Source organism: Pyrgilauda ruficollis, unplaced genomic scaffold, assembly GCF_017590135.1.
Source record: "Pyrgilauda ruficollis isolate IOZ18807 unplaced genomic scaffold, ASM1759013v1 scaffold15, whole genome shotgun sequence".
NCBI classification, from domain to species: Eukaryota; Metazoa; Chordata; class Aves; order Passeriformes; family Passeridae; genus Pyrgilauda; species Pyrgilauda ruficollis.
In genome coordinates this window covers 11373747-11400644 of record NW_024513654.1, presented here as the reverse complement: position 1 = coordinate 11400644, position 26898 = coordinate 11373747, and the positions used below count along the sequence as shown (strand labels likewise).

The 26898-nt window shown below is 37.8% G+C and overlaps 1 protein-coding gene across 1 annotated transcript in view; it reads left to right on the top strand.

Annotated features, from left to right (window-relative positions):
• Positions 1–26898, top strand: part of CFAP58 (cilia and flagella associated protein 58) — a 56691-nt gene that overhangs the window by 12442 nt on the left and 17351 nt on the right. Inside the window, exons 6-15 of the mRNA XM_041461514.1 lie at positions 568–705; positions 2800–2959; positions 3196–3278; positions 4420–4611; positions 9274–9435; positions 12263–12409; positions 15762–15902; positions 16254–16477; positions 18490–18601; positions 20832–20936. Coding sequence (XP_041317448.1) covers positions 568–705; positions 2800–2959; positions 3196–3278; positions 4420–4611; positions 9274–9435; positions 12263–12409; positions 15762–15902; positions 16254–16477; positions 18490–18601; positions 20832–20936 — 1464 coding nt within the window. The remainder of the gene's footprint in view (positions 1–567; positions 706–2799; positions 2960–3195; positions 3279–4419; positions 4612–9273; positions 9436–12262; positions 12410–15761; positions 15903–16253; positions 16478–18489; positions 18602–20831; positions 20937–26898) is intronic.

Here is a 26898-nt window from a genome sequence, read left to right as displayed (position 1 = left end):
TCCAGTATTGAAATATGTTCTGTATAGAAACCACAAAACCACTAGTCCATATGTTTAACTGAAGAAAAATTAAAGAGCAGAATGCTTTGTCCTGGTCTCAGCAAACCATGTACCCAGAGAAATGTTATCAGCACATTAATGTAGGGTGCTTGCTCATAAAACAGAGCTTCCCTGCCCTCTGCTGATTGAAGTGATTTGAATCTTATACTCATTTTCAATAATTGTATGTATCAAGCTGTATTATGTGATGGTTGCCAGATGCCTAACAAGAAGTAAAATATCTATTTACCACCTGCAATAAACACCTGCTAAGCTTCCAGAAAAAAAAAAAAAAAAAAAGTTACACTGGGTCTGTTGTTCATTAGAAATTATGATTTCTCCATGTCATTATGACCATGTATCATATTTAGTAATATTAGTAATTTCATCAACAGGCTGGTTTTTAAGCAGACAACAATCTGCAGCAGCTTTTGTCTCCTGAGTAGCAGGAAAGTTTGGTCTTCAGGTGTATTTAGGTATTGTAATGAAATTTAGAAGAATTAATAGGATTGTTCTTTAATCTAACAGACCTTGAATGAAAAAGCTGGTAAGGAACTTGAGCAATTGAAGATGAAACATCAAAAGCTCACACAAGAGAGTGAGCAGCAGAGTGCAATGCTTGATGATGTGATGAAGGACATTGGTCAGAAGACGGCACAACTGAAAGTAAGTTCCAGAAGGTGCATCCTCCCAGCTGTGTCATTCCAATGAAGTCTTACCACTTGGGACAGGGATGACTTCAGTTCTTGTCCTGATAGTTCCCCACAGGTAGTTTTGGAGGAAACATGAGTAGTTTTTAGGAATAATCTGATGCTGGATGCCATTCGTTCTATGGCAGGTAGTCTTCAGCCCTCTCATCTGACATTGTAGCACCTGTTCTCCTGGAGGAGTTGTTTCATAAAACACATGAACCAAAATGTTCAACACTGTTCGTAAAGAATGGGTGGTCACAAACATGGGTCTCTTTTCAATCCTGAGATCTTCAAATAAGAGGGATGATTTTCTTACAATGATGAACATAATTTGAATTTTGCCAAAATCCATCGAAAAATGGTTATAGATGATAAAAATGGTGTCCTGGATAGTTTCCACTGAAGAGAATTACTTTCAACACTAATTTCTTCTCCCTTCAAGTATCGATTGAGAAAGTTGAATATAAATAACCAAGATGGTGTTTACTTTCAGATATAAATGGGTTTGTTGCCTGACTTCACATTACTTAACAGTCATTTCATACAACTCAGAAGCAGATGAGTCTCTGTTGAGGAGGAATTAAAGGATTCCTGCACATTCTTATTAGGGTATTTTGAGAGCACTTGACAAAGGGTAATGTATAGATGTTGGATGCTATTATGCTATTTACCATATCTTGCATTTTGTGTCACCATTGGGGTTAAAATACTAAACATTAGAAAATTCAGGTAGAAAATAATTATATTCTTGAGTTTTATTGAGTATAACAAATTCCTTTGTTGAGTATAACCTAAATAAAAAGCTTGTTTGCTTGTTAGTCTGATAGAAACTAACCCCTGACTGATTAAAAGCTCAGTTCACAACTAATATGACAAAAATGATTCTGATTTGGATCCTTAATGGAGGATGATAGGAGCTTTCTTTCTGTTGTATTTTACTAGTGAAACTGAAGGCCGTTTTTCTTACTTATTTGAAAAACAAATTACTCTCTTTTCCAGGTTATCCAGTTTTATCATTACCAATGCCACCTTTATTTAAAACTTTACAAATATGACTTACATCTGGGACTTCAGAGTGTCAGAGGATTTTGATTCTGTGATCTATCTGATCCTGATTTCAGGAAAAGTTGATGGAACTTTCAGAGTCATGCTCAAGGACTTCTGGGAAGAAAAAATAGAGATACTGCCCAGTTAGCAGTTAAGCCAGCTGCTAAAGGTTAAGAGCCCTAGTCATGATCTGGGGTGCAGTTTTTGTAGGGATTGTGCCTGCAATACCATCCTGCAGTGTGCTGGGCAATGTGAATTGTCAAACTACTCTTAAACCTCTTGAAGCTTATTGTCAGTAAGAACTAAGAAGATTCCCATTCTCCCAGAGGATGCTTCATAGCAGGATTCCCCTTCTCACACAATCAGTATCTGAGGCTGTAAGTGGAACACAGTAGTCTGTGATGGCTGTAAAACCTAGCAGTGGCACTGAATTATACAAAGTTATACTTCTTAAAAGGAAAAAGACTGATTGCTGTTGTGATTATTGGTTATGTTTCCCAGTAACCAGTTATGCAGTACTTTGCTTGATTATTTTTTCCTCTATTGTATAGCAAATGAGACAGATTCTGGATTTTGCTTTTTCTTTAAAGCCATAGGTTATGAAAGAGATGGGGATAATACATACCTGCTATTTATGGACATGCAATCAAGACTACACTATGGATATCTTTCTCATCACAATCACTGTGCCTAGTACTTCAAATGAAAATTGATCTGCCTGTTTTTAATTAACTGGACTAATTGGGTAGTGCTGTGTGAGGTTTGCAGCTCGAGGTTCTTTGTTGATCATCTTCAGCCCTAAAGTATAAGATTTGATTATAATTTTCATTTCCCAAGCTGGCTTTGTTTAAATTATTTTAAATATTTTTCAATTAGCTAATTATCTTTCTGCAGCTGACCCACAGCACTTACATGTTTTCTTCCTGAGTTTCATGGAGTAAGTGTACACCAAATAAAAAAGCATTTTCTTCCTTCTTTCTGTGGATGTTTTCTCTCCCCTTTCCTTGTTGCTGTTCTGTAGGAGACAGAGGATGAAGCAGCTCATATGAGCCTTGAAATTTCAAAGCTGAGCAAAATGAGAGATGTTCTCCAGCATAAGCTGCGTACTGCAGAGGAACAAAAAGTTGATGCAGAACATGAAAAAAGCATGCTAAAAAATCAAATAATCAGACTGGAGAAAGGTAGGTGCTTAAGAGATAGGTGGATCTGTTTTCTGAGTTCTTTTAAGTTATTCTAGGTACCCAGATAAGCATTAGCATCAGCTAATACCTAGGGTTGTAAAACCTGTTCAAAACTACTTGAATTGGTTATGTAATGTCAAGGTTTTAAAAAAAGTCCACTAAATTGTGGATTTCTGCATTTTTAACAGCTGTACAATTTGAACACAGAATTCACTGTCTTTCCTCTTTTTCTCTAGAGTTGGAGACAGGCAAAAAACAGGCAGAGACTGACAAGAGAGCCATAGATGGGCTTGTGAGGGAGAGGGATATGCTAAACCAGGTGAGTTTGCATTGGTCATATTGATAAGCCTCACAGCTTGAGAATGAAGTGCTTGTAGCTTCAACATTCACAGCAACACAGAAATGTAGAATACATAATATTAAGTTAAAGCCTTCAGATTTCCCTAAGCAGATGTACAAACTACTTCTATTCTGTACATTGAAATAGTATTAGTATCCATAAACACACAGAAGATTTCCAAGTTTTAATGTATAAACCATCAGGGAGTTCAAACTGCAAGCCCATTGTTTGGTATCCAAAGAGTTTGCTATATCTGTGTTTTTACGCAGATCTTTTACTCTGTATCTTATGACGTTTGGTACTAATCTAGACAAACTGTTTGCTAATAGAAGAACAACCAGAGTGTTACGCTGTGTAGCAGCTTGGCAGGTTGAGTAGTAATCCTTGCTTTTAGAACTGTTTCTCATACTGATTGCTTCCCATCAGCCCAAGGTTCTTGTACTGCAGTATAGCATTTCATGTTTGTGGGCAGTCCTGAAGTGTTATCTACTAAATTCAATGCTAAAACATGATTTCTGACATGCTTTATTTGGTGTAGATTCACTGTCCTGTGTCTTGAATCTAGCAGAGGTTCTCATTTGACAGGTAACAAATATTTGTTTTGTATAGGGATGGAAATTTTGAAGTGGGACCAGGAGGCTGATTTTGTAAAGATGATATGTTGATGTTTTCTGTTTAATCTTTATGCAAAATTTTAAAGTAAGCTTGGTTAATTTCAAGCTTGAACTTTCTATTGAAGACATGAGAAAGAAGTGTATTTGGCTTTATTATTAATGCTACTGGCTATTGGCAAGCTTTACCATCAAAATGCCTTAAAGCTGGTAAGGATTTTCCAGTTATTAGTTATATCCACTTGTAAACAATCCTGTCAATTTTATTTTTTTTAATGCAGACACTAGTGCTTTAACTTGAAATCAGTAAAAGCTCTATTTAGCAGCTGTGCTAGAGATTTTTGTTGTTTAAATCAGATTTAAGGTTCAAGTATTTCAACTGAACAAATTAGATAAGGAATAATAACATTGAAAAGTCCGTAATCCGCTTTGACAATGGCATGCTTTTGTCATAGTGGTGACAGTGTTGCATTTTCAGCTCAGGACTCATTATATTTTGTTCCCTTTAGAACTTGATCAAGGCTACAAATGCTACTCAGAAGCAGATAGATTTGGTGAAGCTCTATGAACAGTCAAAACAGAACTTGGAGACTGAAATCCAACATTATAAGATAGAAGCTCAGAAACAAAGGAAAATTATTTACCAATTGGAGAAGGAGAGAGATAGTTTCATCAAGGAACTGAGTGAGCTCAAAGAGAAGGTAGGAACAGCTCTTTGTGCAAGGGGTTCTTTCCTGTCTTACTCTCAGAACTGTGAAGATGATATGTTAATTTTCCTAACATGCCAGTGGGAGAAAGCTTGGACTGGTGGTCTTCATACCCTATACAAATATTTTTTGCTGTCAATGCATGTTGCCTTCTACTGCTTCAGCTCTCTCTAGGGAAACCTTATCAATGGGAGAGAGACTTGTTAATTCCGTGAGAGACTTGGAGTCCAGCCATGTATTGCTCTTATTCAGCAATCAATTGTGAAATGAAGCTAGGGCTGGAGTTCAAACCAAGGCCTCTTGACTTCTTATACACGAGTCCCACAGTTGAAACTCTCATATGCATTTGGAAGTTACACTTTGATTGTTCTGTCTTATCTGCAAAGGACCTTATCTTGCATACAACCACTGTCCTAAAATTGAGGCCAGTGAGACCTAACAGTGCTTGACACCTTTGGAAGGTACTTAACATTTTGAAGGCTTACTTCAGTATGTGAAAACATCTCAGATATTCAAGATAGATTGCAAAACAAGTTTTCCAGGAGCAGCTGCAGAGAAATACTGCATAAAATTTGTGTTGCCTGCTGCCCGTTTTTATGTATAACTTTATTCCTGATGAAGTAAAATCAGGAACATGTTTTTAACATGTTCCATTAATTGCTGAATATCACATTGGAGAGCCCTCCAAAGAGCTCATCGATTTACTGGGATTAGCTCCCAAGCAGTTTCAACTCAAAAGTTATTTGCTATCTTTTCACAGTAAAATTATCCTTCCAACTTCATTTGACCAGGGGCTTTTAAATCATTTTAGAATGGTGTATGCTCTATTGCCTGGAATACCTCTTGTCATTTCCTTGTAAATAATATTCCACAAAAGTGAGATTTGTCTTTGTTGCAAAGTCATATTTTGCTTCTTTCCCTCATAGTGCATTTCTAACAGTGTAGATATGAGTTAAGAACATTGTAAACTAGGGACAGAGAGTAATTCATAATACTCAGAACTACAAGGCTATTTCTTTTCATTCTATTTGGGGTTGCCCATAGTATTTTGAGGGTGAGAATGACAAATGTTTGTCTGCTTACTTTTTCTTTTTTTTCCCCTGCCAGTTTGGGTGTAAATTTTCTATCATTTCTTATAAGGGAGAGGCTCAGTAAATGGCTTATGACACTTGAGATGTTTGTATAATCCTGCCTGCATTGTGACTGCAGCTTTCCAAAGGACTGGCAGGCTTCCTTGGCTCACCAAAGGGGCAATTCCTGGCTCTCCTTACAGGTGAAGAGCAGCAAGAACAGTTTTGAGCACGGGAGTATGTGAGACAGCAGTCTTGTCCTTCAAGTCCACATGCAGGGTAGGAGAACATAGGATCAGGATTATTATGTAAATAGGTAATATTTAGGTTCACTGTTTGACCTATTTAGACTTGACAAGCTGTGTCAAAACTACAGGAGTTATTTCACAGCTGCTGGGGAATGAGCTACTGATGGCAGTAAGACCATGGCCAGTCAGTGTTCTTCTGTCACTTTTTGCCACCAACCTGGTTTTTCAGGAGTTGCACCCTACCTTTGGAATTGCATAAGAGTTAGAAAAGAGCCAAACCCATCTAAGGCCAGAGACGTAGCTATTCTGGCTCTGAAATATCTCTGGCTATTTATAGCAGCACGTACTATGCAGAGCTGCAGAATTAATCTTTCAAAATCATCATTTGTAGGCACACAGTTTGTGGTGATTGGGAGTGGGGCTGTGGCTGAGCCCCATCCCCAGTGGGCACAGCTGTGAGCAGCAGGTGAGCAGCACTGACAGCAATGAGCCTGGAGTGCCCAGGGGCACTGACCAGCCACCAAAGGGAGCAGAGGGCACACAGGGGCACTGCATCAACATGATGAGGGTAAAAGGTTGGGCTGAAGAACAAGAGGAGCAGTCTTCTGAAGTGATGTGGTGTTATTCTGTATGGGCAGATGCCTGAAGCCTTCTGGTGTGGTGTGGTATGGTATGGTGTTACTGTGTTTGGGCAAATGCTTAAGGCTTTCTGAACTTGCATGGTGATGCTCTGTGTATTGTGGCAACAATCATTTACTATTAACTGATGAACAGAGTCAACAAAATTATATACACAACAGTAAAATATTTTTAGGGTGAGAATTCGTGCATGACTTCCTCTTCTAACTATTGCCTTGGCTGACTGCTTATTTTCAAGTTACTGCCACTTGTTGAAAAGTCTTACTTCTAGATTAGCCAGCACAAATGAGAAACAACATCCTTGCTCTTTGTTATGTAGCCTGTATTACTGTGTACAACTTTTAGCAGATTTTTTTCCTTTTTGAATTGAAATTCTTAAATTATGAAGTGTTGGTTTCTCTGTGTAAGGTTTAGGCTGCTGAAAAGAAGGCAGTGAAGTACACTTTTCAGTTCCATCTGAACTATTATCTGGCTGTGTTTTCTGAGGAGTCACAAAACCAGTCTTTAATATGTTGACTTTTTTCAAATACACTCTTTTAAAATGTTGAGTTTGCAGTTAACAACCTATCCAGGAAAATAAAAATATACATTTCCTTTTTTGAATTCACATAATCTTTTTGAAAACCTGTTTTTCAATAGGCATATCATTAAGGCCATGGCAGCACTTCCTAGAGTGGTTAAAAATGGGTAAACAAATAAGGACAGCACCATTACTGACCTATTGAGTAGGTTTATAGAACTAAACAGGTAACCAGCAGTAGATGATACTGAAATGTACAAATAAAAGAGGTACAAGGATAGAGGAAAAACTATGAATACCAAATCCTTTTTGCTTAGCTTTGGGCCCTTATTGCCAAATCTGAGGGGTGTAGTGTGCCTGTTGACTAAACAGGAATTGAGCATGCTCAGCCTCCCACGGGGCTGTGTTGTGAAACACTGCATGTATCTATAAGAGAGAATAATTTGCGTTTAATCATTCCTGAAAAAGCAAAATCAGCATCTAGCCTGTAAGCACAACTCAAAAAACTTTTTCCACAATCTTACTGCAGTTATCTTATATCAGGAACAAGCAAAACACAAATGCAGTGACCTACTTTCAAAACTTGCTCCAGCCTATGATCACCATAGTGCAGATAGAAAACATGCCTTATTGATTTCTTCTCTGTGCTATCACTATTGGCAGATTGTTTAAACAGCAAAGGAAAAGGCAGGAGTGGGTTATAAACTGGGATAAGCTCTTGTTTTTGTATTGCATTGTAAGCATTCCTGGGATCACCTGAAGTCAGCTACAATGTGCTGGAATTGTATTCCTGCTTCTGTAATAAAATTTTTGATATTTATCTCTCCCCTATCTTCAAAGTTGGTTGGAGGTACTTGGCTGGTGGAATATTTAATTATTTAAGCTCCTGTCCCATAGTTAGGCCTCCCCAAGGCTTTACTGCTGAGGAAGACAATGCTGTAATTGCAAACTTTGCAGTTATTGACTATTTGATGTAAGCATCTGTTTTATTCTTCTGCTTTGACATACAGGCATGTATTAAAGTCCAAAACTCTACTTTCAAAAGTGGAGTCAGGAGAACAGGATATGAACTGCATTTGGACATTGACTTCTCTCCTGGATTTTGTCGGTGTGATTCCTCAGCTTTTTTTTAATGCCTAATTTTTTTCCTAGCTTTAGGGATGGCATTGTTTTCTCCTCCTGGGTAGTGAACCTGGTAAACTGTGTTTTTGATGTGTGTGCCCCTTAGTATTGTTTTTCTTTCCGTTTTTTCTTTTTTGAATGCTGAATTCTGTATGAATGCTACTTCCTTGAGCTCCTCAGTTTTCAGATTTGTACAGCAGGAGAAAAAGAAAAAATTAATTAATAAAAATATTTTTAAATTAAAAAATAAGTTTAGAATCTCCTCATAATGATTAGCAACGATTCGTATTTTTGCCCCGTAACATAGCAATTATGTGTTCTTATGGTAGTAACTGCTTAATAAAGGTGTCTGTAAAATTTTGTGGTTTTCTTTATTGATACTGCATGTAATCATCTTTCTATAGTCTACAGTACTCCATTCTCCTTAGGTAATCTTCACATAATTATTTCTAATCTTTCATAGAAGCAACTAATGGTGATTACCTACTTATTTAGACCAAGTGTAAGTTACATTAACTGTCTTTCTTATTATAGTAATTATATCTGAACAGTTTGTAGTCATCAACTCTGTGGTCACATGTTCATTAAAAAAATTTGGTTGTTAGAATGTAAGAGTGCATGTAGGGCTTCTGGAAAAACATATGTGTTAATTCATCTCATCATACAGCTGCCATCCAAAACAACATCCAAAATCTAGATTTGCTTCATAAAGAAACTGAGTCTATTCTTGATGGAAGCTTTTATGTTGATATTATTGCATCCACCCTGTGGCAATATTTTCTTTCAGTAGCTTGTTTTTAAGTTCAATATGTACCCCTCTATAAGTTTTAGTTTTGAGTGAAACCTAGGTATCAGATTAAAATACAATTTTGTCCAACATAAGCAGGTCAGAAAGGTTAAACTTGTATTTGGACTGGAGCAATTTTCAGCTGTAGTTAAAACTGCATATCACAGGGATTTGAACTTGTCATTTTCAAATCACAAATTTTGTCCCATCCTTCTAATCTTGTGATGATGGTTTAATCATGTTAATTTCTTTCCTTTCCTTTTGCTCCAGGTTCTCAATCACATGAAAGATGTTGAAATGCATCAAATTCAGATCTGCAATTATGAGAAGGAAATAGAAGTGCAAGGGGTTAAACTAAAACAGCAAAAAAATCTTTGTGAAACTCTGAGAGCAGAGAGGACCCTGTACAGTAAAAATCTGATTGAAGCTAAGGTAGAAGGATACATTTTTCCTTGTGCTTCTCTCTGCTCTTTTTTTTTTTTTTTTTTTTTTTTTCCTGATTTAATTTTAATTTGTTAAAGGCAAGTTCAGTGGATCAATGGCAGAAGTGGTTTTTTCATTCCTGTGGCTTTTGGGGAGATGAATGTTTTAGGTCTCTGAAGTTTTATCTACACCATTTGTATTTGGACTGGAAATAGGAGTCCTCAGTCATGATGTGGAAATATCCCTGCTGCAAACCATGTGTAAAATCATGGTACACTGGAGCCACAGACTCATAAAGCCATCCTGCCTCCAGTCTGTTTTATCCCTTTAGGAGTTGTATGCATGTATGTGAAATAGGGTATAAGGGGAATAAGATTGCCTCCTTAGCCCTGAATGAGTATGAACATTACTGTGAATAATGATTTAGGAAGCAGAGAAACACTTTCCCAGCTGAAGAGGAATTTTCTGACGAGAACCAAAAGCTTCCACTTTGCTTGTTTCTTTCAGAGAGTGCAATTTTCCTCAGGAGATGATTCTTTCCATTCATATCTCCTCCTTGGGGATCTCACTACAATACTAGGAGAGCAGAGGAGAACTTAAGGATATATTGTTATTCTGATGTAAAGATCTAAAATACTACACAAATCCTATTGTAATTGGCAGATATTGGGACCCTGGATAGCTGTCATTTTAAGCCTTGGGATATTTCCAAATAAGTATTTATGACCTGTATAGTAAATTACAAATTTATACTTAGGTTTGAATAGGTAGGTGTTTTATTTGAGAAGCACATGGGAATGAACTGTCAAAGTTCCTAACAAGCTGTGTGCTGAATTTTATGAGGAATGCGCCATTTTGCCATTTATGTGGAATGCTTTACTTGACCTTAGTCAGCCTCTCATCTGGTGGATTCAGTGCTGGGATTCTTGCTGCTCCCAAAAAATCTGTCAGGAGAAATAAGGTTGAAAAATCACAATTTATTTTTTTCCTAGTTATTTTTATTTTAAAACACACTAAATAAATGTGGTTATTTATAAAAAACAGGAATCTATGTGCTGAGTTAGAAAATGGAGAAGCCTTTTCATCTTTTGGTTTTGAATGTTACATGGTGGTAACACTATGCTGTTCACAGTTCCAGTTGTTAGAGGCCAATATGTAGACTTTAATAGCTTGCTTGTCATACTACTAAACTCTTTTAGCAAGTCCTGTGTGAGAAAATAGCTGACCCCAAAAGATGTTTTGGCCAAGGCAGTGTTATGTTTAGCAATGAGAAAAATAGCTATTCAGTGTTCAGTAACAGGTCATCCAGTCATGAAAGGAAAAAAAAAACAAAACATAAAAGATTGTTGTTTTAAACATTATGGCAAATTCTTTCTCATTTTGGGAAGTAAAATTTGCACAAGCCTCTTTAGGTAAAGCTGGATGCAAATATTTTTGGATTGCTTAATGTGAAATAATCTTATGCCCACCTTGCCAGTGGTCTCCAGACCACCATAATATTCAAGCCATTAAAATGGAAAAGGCATCCTGGCAGGCTGTTATTATGATATAAATAGCTGATGCTTTCATCCTGGGGCTTTCTTTTGGTGCTAGGAGTTCATTTATTTAAGCAAGTTGATTAGGAGACCAGTTTGCAAAATTGTGTATTCTTACAATTTTGCATTAAATAAAGAATTAAGAATGTATTTGGGTGGGTTTGGGCTCTCTGTGCTGAATCTGTCATCTTTTACAACACCAAAGAGATTTATAGGCTGTGTACCAAGGGCAGCTTTTAATAACTTTTGCTTTCATGGAAGTGGTTGTATGTGCAAACAGCTGAGCGTGGTGCCTATTACTACTAATCAGTGCTCTCTCTGTGCTGCTTGGGTGAAGATTGCCATGACTCAAGATCTTGCTTAGCTACATTAGCACTTTGTGCAGGTAAAATCCCTCATTTGTTGAGTAAATCCACACCTATGGTGGATAGAGCTGAAGGAGCTTTAAGCTACCCTGGTTTGGCACTGGAAGAGGGTGTATCACGTGAGAGATTGTGATGTCCTCTCTCTGTGAGGTGGTAGGCTCTGGCAGAGGAGTAATAGCCTCTAAAGCTGCTTTCATTACATCCAGAAGAACATAACTGTCTAATCATTGACTGTTAGCTTCCATTTCATGGCATAGCATGTGCTGTCACTGTGGTGAGCTGAAATGCTAATTTTGTACAGGCAGGCAGCTTTGCACTGTGAGTAGAAGTGTTCCTACTGACCTGATCTCTCTTCAGTGCTACCAGCCTTTTTGCTCTGTTCAATCTTCAAGTACATGCTAAATATTTTCACAGAGCCTTCTAAAAGACTAAGCCCTCTTTTGAACTTTGCACCTCTGTCCAAACTAGCATATATATTGGTATCTTACTGAGGGCTATATTTGTCTGCATAAAATAAGCTTCTCTCCAAAGATTTGTGCCCAACTATGCATGACCTTATTGGAAAAGCATGTTATTAGAAGCATGAAAACAGATGGATATGATCAGAATCTTAGTGATTTGGATTTACTGCTAGTTCTTATAGTGTGTCCAGCACTTTAAATTAAATGTCTTATTAAACTCATGATTGATGGTCATTATTTTTGTCAGTGTATCTTTAAAAGGGTTTTTTATTGCAGTGTCATGCTGGCTTAAACAAAAAACTGTTGTTTAATAAAACTGTTTTCTGTTGGATTAAAAAGTGGTGTCTTATAGTAGGTACAACACATATACTTTCATGCACCATGGCTACATTTTCCAATGTCTAAATAGCCTGAACCCAGCATCAAAAACAACTTGCTTTAACCCTCTCTGTGATCACACTTCCTCTTCTATTAGGATGAGATAGCAGAAATGATGATGAAACTGAGAAATTCCACACGTCAGGTGGATCAGCTGAAAGAGGAGATCAAAGAAAAGGATGTAGCCCTTGAGAAAGTACAAGTGGAATTCCAGCAGTCAGAGGCTGAGAAAGAGTCGGTGAAAGTAAGACCCTTGACACAGATACTTTCTTTCAAAGGGTGGGCTCCGTGATTTCCCAGACTGCATTGTGTTCTGACCTGTGGTAGTTGTTTTACTGTATTTTAATAAACTATCCTGTATTTGAAGTACAAGATCTCAGCACCCTTTAGAGATACTAGTTGCAGAAATCTGTGTATCTGACAAATTTAATCTCTGCCTATAATTATAATAAAAGAGTCCAGAATTGTCTGTTGGAAGCTTTAAATCTCTTGGTGACAACATTTTTTACTAAAATGTTCCATTTTGCTTGCAGAGATGTTGATTTTGTGGATAAACTGGTTCTAGCAAACTCTTTAATGTAGACCCTTATAACTCAACTTTTTATTTTTAAGAACTTTTTCTTTCTACTGTTTTTAAGTGCAAATCCTATTATATTGCACAATGTTGTATTTCTATGTAACTAGCAAGCATTAGCCTTTTGGGAGTTAGGCAGTGCTTTTTAGTAGGTCCCTCTGCAGAGAAAGTTATTTTAATATTGTGGTATAAAGCAGCAAGATTCTGTCTTAAAGGAAATCTAAGCTTGATGCTCGGGTTCTTCTCAGTGCTGCTGCAGCCCATCCTTAGATAAGCTATTAGATTTGTGGTGGTATTTCAACCCAGTTTGCTGTATTCTGAAAAGATTTATGGAGTTGTGTTCACAGGAGTTTATTTTTAATCTTCACTAGGCACTAGGAAAAAAAAAATACCAGGAAAAAATGCAAACAAGACCCCCAAAAACCAAAAGTTCCCTGTCACTTTTCACGATGTTTTCTTTTGTCAGTTTATTGCTTTGCTGCTATGACTCCTTGAATTTTCAGCCTCTCTCAGCACATAGAGTTATGACAAGATGTCAATAGGCTTTGTAAAAGGGTGATGAATTTGTATTCTTGTACCTGATCTGTTTCAGAGATGTTCTACCAGTGATGGAGAAGTCAAACAGCATCTCATTCCCTGTGTGCAGCTCTCTGCCTTAACTAGTCCCCAATTCTGTCCCATCATCTCAGAACTGTCTGCCATTTATTTGACAAACATATGATTGCTGCATGGTTTACCCACTCAATTATTCACCAGCAGGTTTGTCCATACACTGACATGACATTACTGACTTGCTTCAGGGCATTGTGGTCTTCCACCTGAGTGTCACTGCTGAGTACTAAACTAGAAAAAAAATCAGAGGCAGCTGATTGTCACAGGCACCAAAGAACCCAATTATTTGTGTTGCAAGCCAGCATCAATTTGTCCTGTTTGCACTGATGTGAAGGAACTAAGAAAGCTGTTCCTGGGAAATAAGTTTAAAGAGTGTGCTAAATCACAGAGGACTGGGATTCGTAGGAATGAGGTTATACAGACATGCTCACCTCAGATGGCATAAAGGCCTTAAAAATATGCAATCATGGTAAATCCAAGCTCTATTAAAGCCAGTACAATGCCATCTTTTTGCTTCAGTTGGCCTTCATGCAGGGCTGCAGGTTAGAGTTAGACAAAGTATCTCAATATTGGAGAAAAAAAAATATCTATCTGTGGCCCTCGAAATTGGAGCTGCTGGCAAGTCAGGTGATTTGTATAATTTTGTAGATGTTTATGCATATTTTTTCTGGAAATCTGAATATGAAATCTGACTTGTTATTTCAGCATTCTGTGTTCAGTCCCAGTTATTACTTGTGTAAAACTCCTGCTTTCCTCTCACCTCTAGTATAGCATACCAATAAAAGTATCACTTGCACTAATATTTCAGAATCTAAACAAGAATTTAGTTTAAATTTGGTTTGAGATATTGGTGTAGGTCCCATATATGTTATTTTTTTCTTGCTGACTGTTCTTCAGTTCTTACAAATTCTCTGAACTGACTTCAGGTGAGCTGTGCTGATTTACAGCAGTTTCAAACGTGACCATTTTTCTGCTTGCACAGTGACTGTGTTTATTAATTTCCTTTTCTCTTACCTGATGTATACAGACCCTCATGCTGTGGTTGTGGGCATATTTAATCTAACTGAAAATCCTTGTGTGCCTTTAAGTATTTATGTTCCTTACTATACAAGGCAGCTCAGATTTATTTCAACTGAGTGCGTTCCAGTGAGATTTGTTTATATGAATGTTTGCTGACCACATTTAATGCCACTTCTTGTTTACAATTCATATTTTTCTGACATAAGGAGACCATAGAATTGTGATCTATTAAAAAAAATATTATCAGCAATGCTGAACACAAGAGCAGTTTTACATTTGTGGGCAGCTTTTCTACAGTGTTTATTGAATTTCAGGATGAAGTGACTTGCATTTTATTCAACTGATGAATATCTGACACTGACTAAGAGAGCTATGTCTTACACATATAGGAAAATGAGAATTTTATTAAAGAAAATAAGAATGGAATAAGCTATTTTATTATTATGATGGAACTGTTTGTCTTAAATCAATGTTTTTGCAGGTGCACCCTTCAACACAGCCTCAATCTTTCAGCATTAGATGATGCTTATTTTGAACATCATTCTTTATAAGGGTCAGAGTTGTGGTGAAGTCTTTGAGTTGAGGCTTGAAAGTTTCCATAGCTATGACAATGAGCTGTGGTCAGCTAGTTCGACCTTGCCTCTGATTGCCTAGCAGTGATAAAAACTTCTAATAATCCAGGATGACCCTATTATTTTTTATCTACATACATGCCTTAAATTGAAGATTTTGTGCCAGTGGGATAGAATGACAGGGCAGATTCCAGTGTTAGTTTATGTTGGTGCTGGGCAGTTGCTGTAGCAGTGCATTGCTCCTCCTTGCTTTGGGACACCCCCTCTTTTCACAGTCTTCCCCATTTACACATCCACTAAACAAAGTGCTGTGGCTCTTAAATCTTGCTGTTCCCTTCCTGGTTGCCACCAATTCTTTTACTCCAGTCTGAAGCCTTTCTTGAGTTGATGCTGTTTTGTACTATACAGGAGAGATTGTTGCCCTTTTCAGCAAGGTGAACTGTTCTTTCTCACATCCCAGACTGACTATGAATAACAACTCCATTGAAGAGCTTTCTAAATATGTGCTGTATAATTAAAAAAAATAAAATTAAATAAGGTATCTCTGAATTACAAATTGAACCATTGTCATAGATAAAAATACTTTCACATTTCTATTGTGTATGAGACGATTACATTAAAATAGTATTTATAGTATTTTTTATGGGTCTTCAAGCTTGCCTGTGTTGTTGATTAGTTCTCAAAAACTAACAAAATGTGTACCTCTCAGGAAGGTAAAATAATGTATGAAATATTTGTAAGTAACTCTTAATTGTAGGTTTCTGTAATGGGAAGTTATTAATTAACAGTTGCTCACCTATATTCTTTATCTTCATCAGGCTGAACTGCTTAAGATGACAAAACAGGCTCATGAAGCCAAAGCCTATATTGAGAATCAAGAGGCAGAAGAGAAAAGACTCCTAAAAATCATTTCTGAAGCTGATGCAGAAAGACTGAAGCAGAAGAAGGAATTTGATAAGGTTGGATCCCTAATTTGAGTTTTCAAATACTCTGCATTCTGTTCCCTCATTTGCCCAGTGTATTTTTAAGATGAAGATTCTTAGCTACTGTGAATGTAAGAGTACTAAAGCTTTATAATGCCATTAAAACAAAAATGTTAAGATACTGAAGTGAACGAAATCTGTAGTTTGTACTATTCAGGTGATTGAACCCTTCTAGGGGAAATTATTAGGTTCTTGCTGTATTTCTTTAATTAATAACAGTGAAACCTCTTAATGCCCATGATTTTGACTGATACAAGCATAGTCGCAGTACTCTGGGATTGTGTGAAGGAAGTGTAACTGAGTTCATGGCTTTGCCCGTGCCCACAGTTGCTCTGTGAGAGACGTGCCCTGGGGACGCAGCTCATTCACCGCAACGATGAGGTGGCGCTGCTCTACGAGAAGATAAAGATCCAGCAGGCCATCTTAAACCGGGGCGAGAGCGAGTACCGGCAGAGGTTGGAAGACATGAGGATTCTCAAGCTGGAGATCAAAAAACTTCGGCGTGAGAAGGGAATACTTGGCAAGAGTGTGGCTAATGTGCAGGAGCTCAGGTAGGAAACCCAGGGGAATGCATTTCCATAGTGACTGCAGCCATGGTTTTGTGGTTGAGACAGAAAATGTAGTTTATACATAGTAAAGACTTGTATCAACTGTGGAGAAGGGCTTTCTTTTGTTTGACCTCAAACACAGACTGGATTAAATTCATTAAACAATTTACCAACAATTAGGAAATTTGAAATATCATAATAAGGAAAGAAGAGATCTTGGCTAAAGTTGAAATAGTTTCTGTATTTCCCTTTGTACTCTGAGTTACTGCCTACAGAATAAACCTGACAGCAGCAGAAAAGGTGTTCACAGTCCAGTGAGCTCCTAAGTGGTACAGTGGTACAAGGCCTAGATTAGTGGAACTCCTTTTGGTTAAGCAATCCACAGAGTATGGGAGACACTTGACATATTCAGAACAAAATCCTGTTTTTGGAGCTCTCTCCTTCTAGATTTAGGTGCAGATCTTATGATCTATGAGAAAGTTTTAGTTAAATTTTCATTGAAGATTTTGTTTCTTTAAAACAGCAATTTTCTAGCACCTGATTTATCTCCTTCTTCCCCAGCTTAATGCTTCCTCTCTTGTTTACCCCTCATGTATTTGAAGTGTATTCTTTCCTGATAGGAAACTGGATATTTTCTAAGAATCAGTCTTGATTTGTAAGGAGAGGCAGTTATGTTTTTAGCAGATAACCATTGTACCAATTTGGTGTAGCTATCACAGTTTTGGGTGAGATCTTTACTTTATCAGTGTGATTCCGTGGCTTTCAGCAGAACAAATTAACTTCAGTCCATGGTCAGTCCCATTGACTCCAGTGGAATTATGCCAGTTTGATTTGGTGAAACAGAAAGGAGAACTGGGCACACAGCATTAGCAATTGCAGTTTTCATCGACTGACTGCAGATAGGAATGGAATTTGAACTTGCTGCCCAAATGCATTCAGCTGAAAGTCTGTTACTGTATTGAAACTCAGTGACGGTATTGAAGTGTAGTGTGCTGCATGCCATGATGGGTGGATCAATTCTTGCTAACTGCAGCAGCAATCTCATACTTTAATGAAGTCCAAAACCATCATGAAAACTGCCTGTCAAAAAGATTCCATTTATCACTTGTGCTGCTAATTAGCTTTCCCGATTTGCCAATTGGAAATGTGAGTTTTTTTCCCCTTCTCCATAACCTTGTCCAACCTCACAGTTAAAAAAAGAGCTTTTTCTCTCTAGTGAGCTAAATACACTTCTGAGCTTAGCAGGAAAAGATTCAGTGGTGGAGGAGGCACATCTCAATCTTTCACCCCCTTTTGACATTGGTGAATTTAGAGGATCCCATCACTAAAGTGACAAGGGTCAGATAATTACAAAATGTGCCTTTTTTCCTGCTCTTAAACCCCCTATCCCCACCATAATAGCCTAGTTTTCAAAGAATCTTGGTAGTGCTCAATTAATTTTAAATTCAGCAACAAGTCACCTCTGAAATTCCTTGAGGAGGTGTAACAAAAGAAATCAAAGTTCAGTTCTCTTAGGCATGGTGTCCATCTTACTTAGGTCCTAGAGTGTGCTTTATTTGATGGATTGTGTGAGCCATGTACATTTAAAACCTTTCAAACACAACCTGTTAGATTCAACACAGGAGTAACTTGGATATGACCCATGACTGATTTGTAGGTTTATGAACTAACTGTCCTTCTGGCCTTAATGTACATGGGAAGATGTGAAGAGTGAGGTTCAGCAGTCTGTGGAGTAGATTCCCTGGGAGCCTCTTTTCTGAGCTATTCTTAATGAAGCAAGAAAAGAGGTCCAAGTGTGTTATTTTATGGTTCCACCTGTTCAGTGGTATTCTGTTGATACATTTTGCCATCACAGTATTGCTGCAGTGGCAAAGTGCCTCTTTGTGCTTTCCATGTAGTGCTTCCTGTGCACCATAGTGCATGGGAGACTGATTTGTTAATGTCCATGTTAGTGCCTTGGTCACATCAAAGTATTTTTGGCGTGTTTTTTCTTTCTATTTTATGCTGGTCTTCAGATGGGAGTTTAATCACATGCAGAAGGAACTGTTAAAGGAACAGACTCGGTGCAAAATTTTGGAAGAAGAGCTGCAGAAGCCCTTGCAAGTTCACAGATGGAGAAAATTAGAGGTGATGTGTGAGGATTTTGTGTTTCCAAAGCCCCTATTATGACATCAGTGACCCAGCAAAAGCCTATTTCAATTGCTGTTATGCAAATGATGTGGAGGGACTGGGCAGACTGAAATTTCCATTGTACAAATGGAATCCTTACCTGCTGAATGCTTTCCTTGCGCAATACAATCGGTGTTATTTTTGTGGCACTTTCTCAATGAAAAATTGCAGGGAGATTTGTAAAGAGACAGTGAAGTGCTAAAGGGAATAAGAATCATTAGGTGAATTTAGAAGGGGGTGATTCCTTAACATGGATGGTGAGAAATAAGAGGATAGGGGAAAGATACAATCTTAGCCTCACTGAGCAGAGAGATGTATATGGGAATGCATATGTGAAGAAAGACAGTAATTGAAAGGCTAATAGAATAGGTAGATTGGAGAATGGACAGATATGAAGTCAGAAGGTAAATTACATCTGAGAAAAAAACAGAGAGTCCTCCACATAAACAGTGGTGGACTCACAAGGATAGTCATTCCAGGTAATGTGAGTTCAACTGCTTTACATAAACAGCAAATGTGAGTTTTCTCATGATTTGAACCTGCCAAGTGAAGGGGAAAAATAAAAAATCCATCAAGCATAGATGAAATATATGAACATCAGTTGGCATCACTGGATATTTTTGATGTAAGTCAGTGCCATCTGAGATTCCTCAGTTGCATGGATCTCTGATCTGATGCCAGCCTGGGTTGCTTAGCTTGTCTAATATTGAGTGATAATGTGCTCTGTCCCTGCAGAAGCAAAGCTGAATATTTTGACTGTGCTTACTAGTGTGATAGTAAATTTCTGATCTTTCCATGCTGAGCTTAAAGTTGGATGGTGTGATTAGCTTTTGTCATGGAAGGGAGATATAATGCAGGATGTTGAACTAGGTTAAACACATCTAGGTACAAACTCTAGCAGCACTTTGTAACAAAGAAAAATCAGGCCAGTCAAAACATCCAGTGACGGGAAAATGAATGTATGAAGAGACTGGTAGTGGGAAATCATGTCTTTCCATTCTAGGTAACTGGTTTGTATTTGGAACACAGAGAGGCCAGCAGATGGCAAGATCCATATGAAATAATCCTGATGGGGTTTTGGTTCAATTCCTAATGAACAAACACTCTCATATCACTACAGTAGTCCCAAATTGGCACCGTGCTTGGGCAGTGCTATAAAAAAAATCAAGGACTGAGTGGATCATGAGGACTGGTCTACTTTTTAGCCTGGTTTCTCAGGAGATCTGTTGTGTTGTGAGCACTGCATGTGTATCTGTGTCAGTGTCCTAGTTATGCTTGAATTGATTAGTCAATTTAGATAAAATCAGACAAAAGATTAAGAATAATGAGATACTGAGTTCCTTATAAGCTCAAGCGAATATAAAAGAGCTGGACTTTATTGGAGCCTTTACTGCAGTGTGAGTTTAATCCTTATGAGACACCCCATGAGACAGGAAAAGCCAGATGGGAGGGAGCTGTTATGAGTCCCTGAGTGAGGAAAAGTTGCAGTCAGAGTTTGCCCTTCACTGGAAGATCCAACAAGAAGACACAAAGTACTGGGAAAGTAAGCTGGGCTGGCTCCTCTTTACAGAATTATTTCTTTGCTTCTTAGAGCTTTCTCCAGCTTCTATCTATGCCAAAAGAATGAAAAGGAAGAGATGGAGAGACAGACAGCTACTAGCTCCTGTTCTTATGGGCTGTGTAGGTAGAGGGCAACAGTACAGTGCAAACACTCTGTCACCATTTTAAGCATTTAATTCCATTGAAGAATGGGATTTCACATGTATGGGCACTTTAGAACCCCATAATAATTCATCAGTGTACCCCCCAAATTTGTTCCTCTTAAATTCTCCACCTGTTTAAAGACTAAATTAGTCTAAATTAAAGTTAGTCTTCCTTTTTTTTAAATAGAAAAATCTTCTCCTTAAAAATTAAATTGGCACTGTTTGAAATTCTTGAACAGCAGGAAGTACTTGCACTGGTCTTAATTTGTCAGTGGACAGTTCCAGTTGCTGCTAAAATAGAGATAATAAGTTCCAGGACTGCTTGGATACATACAGTTTTTTAAAAAAATACCTGAATGTGTCCTCTCCTAGCCCCCCTTTTATGCTTGTTATTTTTGAACACTGAGATATGGTTTTAATTTGCAAAAAAGAAACAGTAACTTGTTATAATGTATAATTTTTGAGACTCCTTTGTTCTTTCCTAGGCCAGCGACCCCACTACCTATGAACTGATTCTGAAAGTTCAGAGACTACAGAAGCGACTTATCAGCAAGACAGGTGAAGTGATAGAGAAAGAATTTCTCCTTCAGGTACTGCAGCATCACTATTTTATTGCATCTCATTAATATATTTGACTTACTCTGTGTTCTCTGTCTACTGACATGTGCTTCCTGAATGTTATTTAGATGTAACTTTGGATTTCTTTTGCATGCCCTTTAGGTAGCTTTAGATGGCAGCAGTGACTCACTGGAAGAGAACAAAAAGCATCAGATTAGTTGATTTTTATATTCTGGTTACTGATACCTGGTCAGCTCTGGAAAATGCACTTAAAGGTTGGCCTTAGTTTATTCATGTTATAGATTAGTCTTCAGGTCAGTCTTAGACTATTTGAAAGGTTTTTCTGTGTCAGTTTAAACAAGTATGCTATGACCAGAACATGAAGGAAAATTCCTGATTGATTCCATTTGTGCTTTGCTTGGCTTTTGGCAGGAGGAATCCTAAAGAGTTTGTGTGATTTAGATATGCTACTTGCTGGGGCATGTTTGACTTCAAGGTTTTTGTGCTGAACTTTGCAAAACTTTTTTGTGATAGCTTATCTTTTTTTAAACTGTATCAGATGTCCCTTAACCCCAGTGATAACAGTAAGATTTATGCTGTAGAATGAAGGAAAGAGTGTATTCCTGTAGTGCAAATGTTGCTATCAAATATAACAGAGGAGGACTCCAGAGGCTTCTGGCTTTAACCAGAGGTGTTAATCTGTTCTCTCTGGTGACTGTAGGGCTAGCTAGAGATTACCGGCTCTAGATGTGATTTTAACACTTTAAATACCCAAATAGTCTTGATGCCTGTGTTGGGTATCACTCACTGGAGAGTAAAATGTGACCTGAATCTCCCTCTGTCTTGAGAAGAAGCTCAGCAGATCATATCAAAACAGGGTTTGTCTCTATTTATTGTTTCATGGGAAAACATTGATCTGAAATTTCGTTTGAGTGTAATTTATGGTGTATTATTCCTCTGCTTGGAAAAATGTGATCTTTATTTCACTGACAGCATTTTAGTGCTATGCAACAGCGTAAAATGTAGCAAAAATAGCTCCCAATTTACTGTGCTTTGCACATGCACAAAACAAGTTCTGTTAGATAGTCTCTATTGCATATCTGGCCTTATCCTTAGTATGCTCCCATTTTGCTATTTTCAGCTGAAGAACTGAGATATAGAGGTATTAAGTTGCCTGCACAAAAAAATCTTTGAAATAGTAGGTATTTGAGCTTACATTTCTGTACTAGCCATTGGTATAATCTTTCTGTCTCTGCAATGGTCCTTCTATGGCAACTCTGTGATTTTTTTTTATTATTTTTCTAGATTTAAGACAGGGCTTGGCTATATAAAATCTAATTATTATTGCTAGAATTGCTAATGAGTTCCTTTGTGTTCTTAATTCAGGCACCAATTTCCTGTGTAACAATGCTGAAATGAAGGTTTCCCTTGGAGAAATAACAGTGAAGGCCAAAAATACTGTGCTCCACACTGTGTTCAGGGATTTAACATCAATGTTTCTGAGCACTTTTCTGTTTTTCCAGAGCATTTTGAGTCCTTCACCATGACTGAAAAAGGGCTCTTTCATAGCAGGATGTGGGTATGAGGAGGTAACCAGAGATGGAGGACCAACCCAAATTTGTTCCCGTGAAGGGCTCTAAGGGCTACTGATTAGCTCACTGGCACAATTATCACAAATTAAGGGTACTAGCAGAGCTGCTTCTGCTGAGTGTCTGGATAACCTGGTACAAGGCATTTCATTATCCTTTGGACTGGTTGTCCTTGGTATGATGGTAGTATCTCTTTTGTAAAATCATACCCTAATACTCACCAAAACAAACCCCTTGCTAATAACTTACTAAACTGATGTTACCAAATTCCAAACTGCTGTGGTGAAGGAGCAAGCCCAAGGATCACTTCCAGCAGAAGGAAATAAACAGAACAATCACATCAGCTTTCTGGAGAGAGCTGAGTTTCACACACCAGGAGGGTGTCTTCACTAGACCACCTTCTGGGCAGTTTGAAAGATTTGAAATGTATTTGAAGTGAAGTATTTGAAGGGTAGTGTAGGATTTGATCCTGACTGAAATTTAGAATTATGGGAAACAGCAGTAATTTAGCTCCAATTTCAGGAATTTTAAATTTTCTTCCCTCAATATAATTTGTATGTTGAGAGTGTTCTTCTCTCTTTTTTCCTATTTTTTTAAAAAAGAATCCTGGTAAGCCCTTCATGCTTAAAGGCATTCAGCATCTTTTTAATATGGGTCTCTCCTGAAGTCAGCTCAGCTCAGTTACTGCTCATTTGCAGGAGTGGGGGAATTGCTGATGACTGGCCTGTGCCTACTTGGCAGAACATCCCCCATACTCAGAGCTGGAGCCTGCAGACTGAAGGATACAAACTTATTAGGTCAGAGAACCACTGCTATCCCTGTGTTATGTTTGCTTGCATAAGTCACACTTCCTCAACCCCAGTCATCTTCATTCACATCTTGCCCTGTGACAAGGGCATAGCCCTTAATCTCTTGCTTGCCATACATAATCTTCTTCTATGTGTGTGTGGCCATCATTTTAGCAAATAGGATATTTGTTTAAGGTGAAGCTTGTATCTGTGTCTATTGTGCATATTATGTAGCCTAAATTCCCTCACATCAAAGTGTATTAATGAAACAGAGTACAAAAAACCTTGTGTGTTGAACACTGAGTATTAAAAATAATAATAATATTAAATATTATTAAATAATATTAAATACTTTAGAGTTTAGAAATAACCCATGTGAGGAAATGGTTGAGCCCAGTGTCAGCAACCTGCAGTTTGATTTGTAGGGTCTTCACCCTGCTGCATACTCATGCAGAGCCGTAATGTTTTTATAAGGGAAAAATAATTCCATTTGTATTGTATGCACTGTAGCTCTGTCTTCCTTTTTTACTTTTTGGTAAATGGTCTTTTAAATAAAAGTGCAGGGAACAAGGTTTCAGCTGGATATATCACAGTATATAGATTCATGTAGAAAAGCATCTGCTTACTTTACCTGCTTCTGATGTGCATTTGATCATATCCTTTTTATTAGCTTTTTCATTGTTTCTAACCTGTAATTTCTTTAAAACTGAGGCAGATGTAGAAGCAAGCTACAATCCATGCTACGTGATTAAAAGAATGATTTGCTGTGTTTGAGTCAGAAAATTTAGATTGCTGAAAATATGGGAAAAACCCAGCTTGATTCTAAAATCTCATGCAAAAATTCACCTTAATCTCTCTTAACCGGTCATCAGGGCACATTTTTTGGATCAGACATTTGCTGAGAGATAGTGAATATGCAGCATGCTGAATGTTGGGTTTCGCTAGAACAGCTTTTCAGAGTTGAACATTTCAATAAAAATGTAAAAGTTTCCTCTGTTAGAGAAATTACTGAAGTCTTTTCTTGTTTCTGATTTATCTGTGCCCTGTCACCACAGCATCTTGGGTTATAAGGTATCAGCTCTCATATATTAGATAAATATGGTCATCCTGGGATGCTACCTTGAAGAGTAGCTGCAAAGCAGGTGGTCATACTTTCTCTTTTAATTCAGGCATTCTCACAGTTGTGAGCTGCTGTGCTGATGAAAAATGCTGTCTTAAAAATCAGATCCAAACCCAAGGTCTTGAATACTTATGGTCAATAAAAATCCAATGGCATTTTTTTCCAAACATAGGAAATGTTATTTCAGGGATAGCCAGTTTTCCTCTCTGAGTTGCTACCTTCCTTCTGAATTTGTGCAGTCAAGATAGAGCACGTTTTTGGTTCTTTTCTAAACTGTTGAGTAATATTGCAGGGCTTTGTGGAGCAATATGTTGTGTGTTGTCCAGGAGGTCTCACGGATGGGTGAAGGTCTTTGTGAACACATGGGGGATGAATGATATGTTGTAAGGCCACAAGGAATAATTATTAATAAACAGGAGTGCTCTGCAATTCCTGACTGCAAAAATACAGTTGCTCAGTTTGCATGTGGGGCAAATCCCTCTTGTGACTGAAGCTCTGTTCTGCTGTGTACTGAGCAGTGATGAGGTAAACTTACAGTGGAAAGTATTACCTTGTTAGGATTATGATTAGTGTGGTTTTAGGAACTTATCCCATTAAAAGTGAATTATGCACTGCTTTATTTGTTTCAAATTTAGTTCTTTCTCTTCAGAGCGAACTCCTCTAATTTGATTTTATGTCTGACTGAGCAGAATTTTATTCAGCTGCATGTCTTGGAATGGATAACAGCATAAAGATTCACATTATATGTCAGTTACCACTTTTGTCAGTCATCTCAGAAGATTGTTCATAAATGTAAAATGTAAATGTAAAAGAAAGTGCAATCTAGATTATTTGTTCAGGGAGGCAAAGGCAAATGTCTTATTTAAGCCTTGCGTGTAGTAGTGAAAGCATTGTTTTTCTGTACATAGGTATTGTTTGAAGTTGTCAGCAGTGAAAGCCCAGGACTGGGCAGTCAGGATGTGATGCTGTGCTGCCTGTGTCTTGAGCTCATAGTTCAAAGAGTGCAAGGGCAAAAGGCATGATTAGCTCATGTATCTGACTCAGAGATTACAGCCAGATAGCACCCACAAGTCCTTGCACTGAGCCAAGTTTTGAGCTAAGTTGCAATCCCTGCAGAGAACTGACTGTCCCAGTGACAGAGAGTAGGAGGAATTGAAGGGATGCTGCTGTCTCCAGCCCTGTTCCATTTCAGGTATTGTGAGATACAGGGAGGGGAGAGCAAGAGACTTTCTCTGTGACCTTGGCAGACTACTTAGCTTTTGCATGCCTCACATCAAGTAAAAAGGGAATAAAATAATTTCCATTCTTGTTCTGGTGTGTGAATGAATATATTAGAGACATGACTCAATTCAGTAGCGAAACACTCAAAATAGGCAGATGTTTTATTTTATTTGTGCTAAGTTGGTAGTAGAGCTGTTCTATCCAGTTTGAGGTGCTCGTTGCTATAGTGTCTGAACATATACATAACCATCTTTATTTCTCAGAGCTGGTACTATAGTTTCATAAAGAAATCTGCTTTAGAACAGTGTGTTACCGTGTGGGTTTATGCAGGTTGGCAGCTATTGAAATCAAAGTTTTCTCCCAAGAAATGGGGAAGCTTGGGGATTTGCTTCCCTGTATTTGTTATGCCTTTCCCCCCCATTCCTTATATAATTTTATTTTTTTTTTAATCCTGTGGTTTTTTTTTTTTTTCATCCCACTTTATGGGAGCCTAGTCCTTCTGAAAAATAATTTCTTTCCCTAGCTTGGGAGTTTCATGAGGCATGCTTCTTCTAAGTTCTTTACTCCTTTCAGTGCTGAAGTGGCTTCCACATAAGAGATGTGTGCTTAAATGCTGACTAAGAGATTTTCTTATCAGACAACCTGCTAGGAAAAATAAGAGAATTCTCTCCTATCCCCTACCTTTATTTTTGTATTAATAAGACCCAGATGAGTTTTTTCTTAGGTGTTATCTTTGCATATTCAAAATGGCAGAGATTTATTTTACCCTCTCAAATTTGACATTTATTTGTTTTTAGTGCTCAGTGTAGATTCTACTAGGATTTGAGAGTATAAACTACTTGCATGTTGCAGGTAGGGTACAGAGTCTGAACTGAGAATTTTTTTGGCAGAATTGTCTATTTTCATAAAAAATAACTGCAATTCACTTCAGGGAGCTAATGACTGTAGAATCCCTAAAAGTTTCTTTTGACCTGCCCATTATTGTTCCTCTGTCATCTTGTCTTTAGAGAGATTTCAGCAGAGGTAGCTTGGGATAGTGCTTTGTATGCACTGAAACTTACAGGTGAACTGCAAAATCCACTGCCAAAATGTACTCCTTTCTTTACTGCTCCTTTTCCGTTTATATATGAAGTCAGCCTTTTGAAGGGATTTTCCATCCAAAAATGAAAAGGGAAATTTTCTTTTTAGCTTTTTATAGTGTAGTAGGACTTGGTGCTTTTCTATCTCTGTTTCCTGGAGGATTTGAGTTCCTCTTGGAAGCACTCGATTAATACCC